The following is a 6000-nucleotide window of genomic DNA, read 5'->3' as shown; positions in this document are numbered from 1 at the left end:
ACATTCTCATACATTTTTTTTTAATTCAGGACTGGTATGTTGAAGTAGGCCCATCCATAGTTAATATCTATGACTAGCATTTCCTATCTCACAGTATGACTAATACTGTTCTGAAAAGAAGACAAAACCTTTGGCGTTTCTTACCGGATATTACAGTATGGGACTCTTATCTCAGTGATATTTTGTGACGTTTTCTCATACCATAATGCCGTAATCGGAACTGCCAAGACTGGGATTGCATTACATTTCCAGAAGACTGCTAGCCCTACTTCCGCTGGTGAAACATAATCTCCTATTGCTGATAGTTAGGCAATCCAACCAGTGCCTCATATAATTATTACTGTAGACCATTAAAAATGGCCAGTCTGGAAAAAAAAAAAAAATCATCTTGCAAATTACACTTCCTCTCTGCTATCATGTCCAGAGCGCAACACTACACAGCCAATACTGTGGCTCCAAACACAGTATTGTTTAGAGTAGGTCCAAATCCACCCAGGCACCATTTTTGTTAAATCAAAACCTTGAAAAATAAAGCAAATGACAGGAAAAGACAATGCAAATGACTGTACACATCTCACAATACTGTTCAGAAATCATCAGAGTTTGTGTTTGACCATCATCCATCTGGTCTGAATTTTCCATTGTTAATCAGTCTCTGGTTCCGCTGCACAAATGGTGAGCTCTTGGGCTGTAGCCAAACGTCCGGGAATGGGGGTTGGCATGGTGAAGCGCTGTTCTGGGTTCCACACTTCTGCACTGTCTCTCCTCTATCTGTCTATCAGTTTGTCCAGAGCTGTTATACTTGCACATGGCTCCCTTGGGCATGCAGACTCTGGACGCTAGCAAGGATCTTCTTCTGGTGCCCGACTAGGGTCACACCCATCTTACTCAACTCACTGAAAAAGAAGGTGGGGAATAAAATACTTAAGTGTTAAAGATAGCATAATTTCTTTTTTTTAGAGTCTTAGCTTATACTTAAATATGGGTTTATGGGTCCTACGTACCTTACACTGATGTAGATTATTGAATCTAATGTGACATAGCCAGCAGAGGTGAAGTTGTCCTTGTACTGGCCCATCTTTATAGCATCCAGCCACTCATCCACACTGTTGGCGCTGAACTCTGGAGTGATCGGGTCTTCCCTGCAAGGGACACAAATGAGCCACATCTAGGGTAATTCGGCAAATAAAAAAATAAAAAAACAGACCTGGTGCCTAATCAAAACTATGATCTGAACAAGTGTCATAGAGACAGACACTGCTAAGTCTAGCATGGGGTATATAATTATTTGTAATGAACGACACCTTAATTGCAATCTCTGGGAGCGCCGTCAAAGGTAACCCTTCTTGATCAAGTCACATATAATGAACAGATCAACCCCCTTAGTAGAAGCAGAGTGGTTTCCCTGCATAATGAAGTCATTCCCCTATTAATCATCCAGTGAGTCCCAGTCGGAAGACAGCTCACATGGTAAAGGCACTGTTTTCAGGCAACATAATGACTTTCCCATCTGGAAGGCACCTGCCCACTGATATCCCTTATTTTGAGCAAATTTAAAGGAAGTACTGCATGCATCCTTCTTTGTCCAGGCAAGCCCACAATTCTGTTCACCAGACCAGAGCTCTGTGATAGTTTCAACAGACATGGATGGCTAAAACAAGCTGACAAAATGTTGCTTTGGTGACAAAAAGCTATCTAACTTTTTGTTTATAGGTCATTTGAACTTTCAAATTCAATGGTTTTAGGAATTTGATGGTGTATGATACTAATGGAGCATCCCAAATTTGAGGACATACATGGTAATTGCACTTTACAAGTTTCCCAGGACAGGTAGCCCATGATTCCTTTAAAATATTTGGCTACAAAGATACCATGTGAAGAATATCTTGGCCACAGATACCACCCGAAAGTGGCCTAGGAGGAAGTATCCTGTTTCGAGAGCAAAGAATATTCTTCCAGTCTATACTATAATTCAGCATAGCCAGGGTATCTACTATCTCCTTTACACAAAGATTAACCTGAGCTTCATACTGTAACAGTAGGGTGGCAGAACTACCCACCATACTACCGTATCCTCTGTAGGAACTGTAGTAGCTTAATAGTTAAAGGCTCTGGGTTACTTTAGCACTTACATACACATGTATACACACTCATGCACATTTATGCACATCCACTGGTCAAGTTCTTAAATATGGCCAAATTATAATTATGAATTAAAACCCTTCAATGTAATTTTCTCCTCTGGAAAAATACACCCCCTGGGTTTATTAAATTAGGCAGTGCAAATGGAATATTCTCACATTTTGAGTGACTGAAGCATTTATAAGAATAAGAATGCCAGTAGGTTGTACCACGTTCATCAAATCTTTATAGGCATGTCATTTATTTATAATCCTGTGTAAAGCTTTAGCTTACACTATAAGAACGGTGAAAATGGCATGAGGTAAAAGGCAACATGACAGAAAAGGTCAGATTTCTCATTTTCTCATGATTTCCCTGACCAATTTTACAATGATTTGACAGGGAATTAAGGCAATGGCAATTTACCAGATGGAACTGTTGGCCAGCTCTTTCAGGGCATTGGGATTTCGGATCAGCTTGTCTAACATGTTGACAATCTGGCTGAACTTGGGTCTCTCAGCTCGCTCTTTCTGCCAGCAATCCAGCATCAGCTGGTGAAGAGACACCGGACAATCCATTGGTGGGGGGAGGCGGTATCCCTCTTCGATCGCTTTAATCACCTGAGAAAGAGAAAGTGAGTGAGCAAGAAAATAGGCTTCCAGTCTTTAACTGGGCATGTAAAAATTTTGAAACTTGGCAATGGATGTTCCACTGATGCAATGTTTGTCTTTGAATCAAAAGCTCTGTCTACGACCCCTTGGTGTAAAATTATTCCAAAAGGACTTGATAAATGGACACTCACGTCTTGATTGGACATCTCCCAATATGGACGCTCGCCATACGACATGACCTCCCACATTACGATCCCATAGCTCCACACGTCGCTCGCTGAAGTGAACTTCCGGTATGCGATGGCCTCCGGGGCTGTCCATCGGATGGGGATTTTTCCACCCTAAACCAAAACCCAGGAAACATGAACTAGACACCAAATCCTTCTCATGATAATTGTTTTAATGCTCTACATATTCTGCTTTGGCACTCTGTGTTTTGTATTCAGGACAAAAAAAAGGTGTAGGCAGCGTAGGGGATTGTTAAAACTTTAAAACAGTCCTTGACAGTTAATTTGCACGTCAAAGTCAAACAAAAGGCAAATCGACTTCACTTTATACAGGCAAACGTGAGCGGAGAGCCAAGGACCATCTTTTGAAAAGGAAATCTTTTATTTATTTATATCCACTTATTTTATTATATCCCGTATCAAAGCTTGGCTCCGGTGTTTTCTTGGGAGTTGTTCGGCTTGAAGTGAGGGGGGAACTGGGGAGTTGGACGTGGTAATCGCTTAACACATGCATGCAAAAGACAAACACAAACCACCCTGCTAAGTCTAATTAGCTCTTGTGCTGGTTCGATGCCATGCACGACATCTTGTAGTCTGTGTTTTTTGGTGTCTTTGTTCTCTCGCAGGCCTACTGGAACTCTAGTTAATGATGGCGCAAGGGGAGGAGGACTGTAGGACGGCATGTTGGGAACACATCAGGGAAAGAGGTAGAGCACAGGGGCAAGGAGGGTCCAACTTCTCCTCACACAAACATATAATTGACCCACGAATCCTGAGACTCTTGGGCTCCCCAAGCCTCCCTTGAGCGATTCCCCTTTTCTTTCCTTTCGACACCCTTTGCCACTGCAGGCTCCTACTTCTTTTCTCTGGTCTCCAACAAACTCCACTTAAACATTTGTGGTATTATAACATTTTACCACACGTGGTATTCTACAAAGCACAATGCAGTATTGCCTAATTAGACAAGGTACAATGTAGAACCCCTTTAAAAATGTAAAACCTTTTAAAATGTTTTTTTTTCAAATTTGAATATGTTAACTACCTCACTTCAGCTCAACTCTCATTGGTCAGAAAGTGCAAAAAGAGGACAACATGACAAGGAAAACAAAACAACATTAATCAGCTGTCGGTGAACAACATGTCAAACCAGCGATCGAAGACTCCAGATTTTAGCAATAAGTTGTAGGAACCTTTTAGGATTTTCTTCATTTGGCTCAAACGACCACAAAAATAGCACAAATCTTGCAGTGTTCTGCTTTCTTAAGTTGAGGAACAGACCAGACCTACCCGTGTGGTATAAGCAGCTTCAGGGTCATCTTCTAAAACTCGGGACAAGCCGAAATCAGACACTTTGCACACAAGGTTGCTGTTGACCAGGATGTTCCGAGCGGCCAGGTCACGGTGGACGTAGTTCATGTCGGATAAGTACTTCATCCCTGATGCGATTCCGCGCAGCATTCCAACCAGCTGGATGATGGTGAACTGACCGTCATGTTTCTGGAAGAATGGGGAAAATCACACATTTTTAAACCTTTCAACAGCTCTGATCTAACAGAAAAATAATAATAAGAAGGAGCGTTTACACAAAAAATTATTTTGAGGTACAGGTTCGTATCAAGTCGATATTTCCAACAACGTCCTGTCGGTTAAATAATTAATTCAAATCTGATTAGCAGAATTGTATAGGCAATGTATTATAATATTTTTTTTTCCGTAATCACAACTTGTGATCTCGACATAACGAGTCGTTTTTCGTGTCATCAGGACTTCAATTACAATGTGAACATTGTTCTGTTCACAGAGGCAGCATCACCGCAGCATCGTGGATGATCGCATTCGCTTTTAGTTTGTTTAGGGACACATAAGTGTCCGACACTTGAGGAAGACCGAAGTGCTGATCGCGAGAAAACAACTTTTGTTATGTCAAGATCGATAGAAGTAAGAAAAATATATTATAATGCATGGCATTTTTAAAATTCCATAGAATTGGGGTGTTTTTTTGGTGGTGGACAATTTATTCATAGCCTGAAGTCATTTCTAATGTCCTCGTAATGAGGTTAGATTTCTCCTGTTTCACTGTATCGGCAACTTTTTACACAACTTTGAGTGTCAGAACATCTGTTTTTTTTTTCTTTTTAGCACGTCGTTGAGAAGAACTCTGTTTTTAGCCCCGAAACAATCTCGAGCTCGGGAGCAATTAGCCTGATGTTTTTATTTGCATATTGGACCTGAGAAGTAATCCGGTTAAAACGCTTCTATTGTCTCGCCGAGCAATATCAATCCCAGAATGGCGAGTATTTCACGAGTGGCGGGTTAATTATGCCTCGCCTTATAAACTCGCTTCGTTGTTGATTGATTGCTTGGCCTCGTCAGCCATCCCACTTATTGTTACAATCTGAATGCGGTGGTTGCTGTAAGAACGGTTGCTGCACATACTCGCGCTGTGCTGTTAAAAGTATTCAGACACCCGACTTTACCAGTCAGAAGTGGGTCTTGTATGACAAGTGGACCACTTGTTTTTGCTAAATCGAATTGCGCTGTGCTTAGGAAGCACGTGTAGCTGGGTCACACAGGCTATGCTGTTTGATTATTAGCGATAAAAAATACCCATAATTAAGTTGGGTTTTTTTTTACCTCAGCTCAAGTATTTATGGCGCTGAGGAAGGATCGAACATTTCAGACGCAGATTTCTTTTCCCCCAGGCCCCAAATTTATTTTTCATTTGCTTAAAGTGTGGGCAATTCAAGCAAAAGACTGCTTCAAAGGGGAGGGGTGGTGGTGAAAAAAAACATCCATAATAAAATTACCAGGCCGGTCCTTTCAGAGGTGACAAAAGTGGTGATAAATCTGAGGCGTTTTGTAGGAGGGGATGGTGGGATGGATTTGTGGACGAGGGCATTCGGTCATATTATACATCTACTGAATCATTAATTTCCTCTATATGTTAATACACATTTACCTGACTAGCTACAAGTGGGACGACTCATTGAGTGTACATTAACTGATCTCACAGTAAAAAAATTGAAAAAACATCCAGTTCA

General features: G+C 41.2%; 1 protein-coding gene across 1 annotated transcript in view; it reads right to left on the bottom strand.

The window, feature by feature from the left end:
* Positions 1-486: 486 nt before the first annotated feature.
* epha4b (eph receptor A4b) overlaps positions 487-6000 on the bottom strand; it is an 88533-nt gene continuing 83019 nt past the window's right edge. The window contains exons 13-17 of the mRNA XM_046851481.1: positions 4247-4456; positions 2924-3073; positions 2548-2741; positions 1005-1142; positions 487-896 (exon numbers count right to left, since the gene is read on the bottom strand). Coding sequence (XP_046707437.1) covers positions 797-896; positions 1005-1142; positions 2548-2741; positions 2924-3073; positions 4247-4456 — 792 coding nt within the window. The 3' untranslated portion in view covers positions 487-796. The remainder of the gene's footprint in view (positions 897-1004; positions 1143-2547; positions 2742-2923; positions 3074-4246; positions 4457-6000) is intronic.

The sequence above is a fragment of the Silurus meridionalis genome, chromosome 6, assembly GCF_014805685.1.
Source record: "Silurus meridionalis isolate SWU-2019-XX chromosome 6, ASM1480568v1, whole genome shotgun sequence".
Lineage (NCBI taxonomy): Eukaryota > Metazoa > Chordata > Actinopteri > Siluriformes > Siluridae > Silurus > Silurus meridionalis.
Note: the sequence above shows the minus strand (reverse complement) of the source record. Positions and strands in the feature narration are given on the sequence as shown.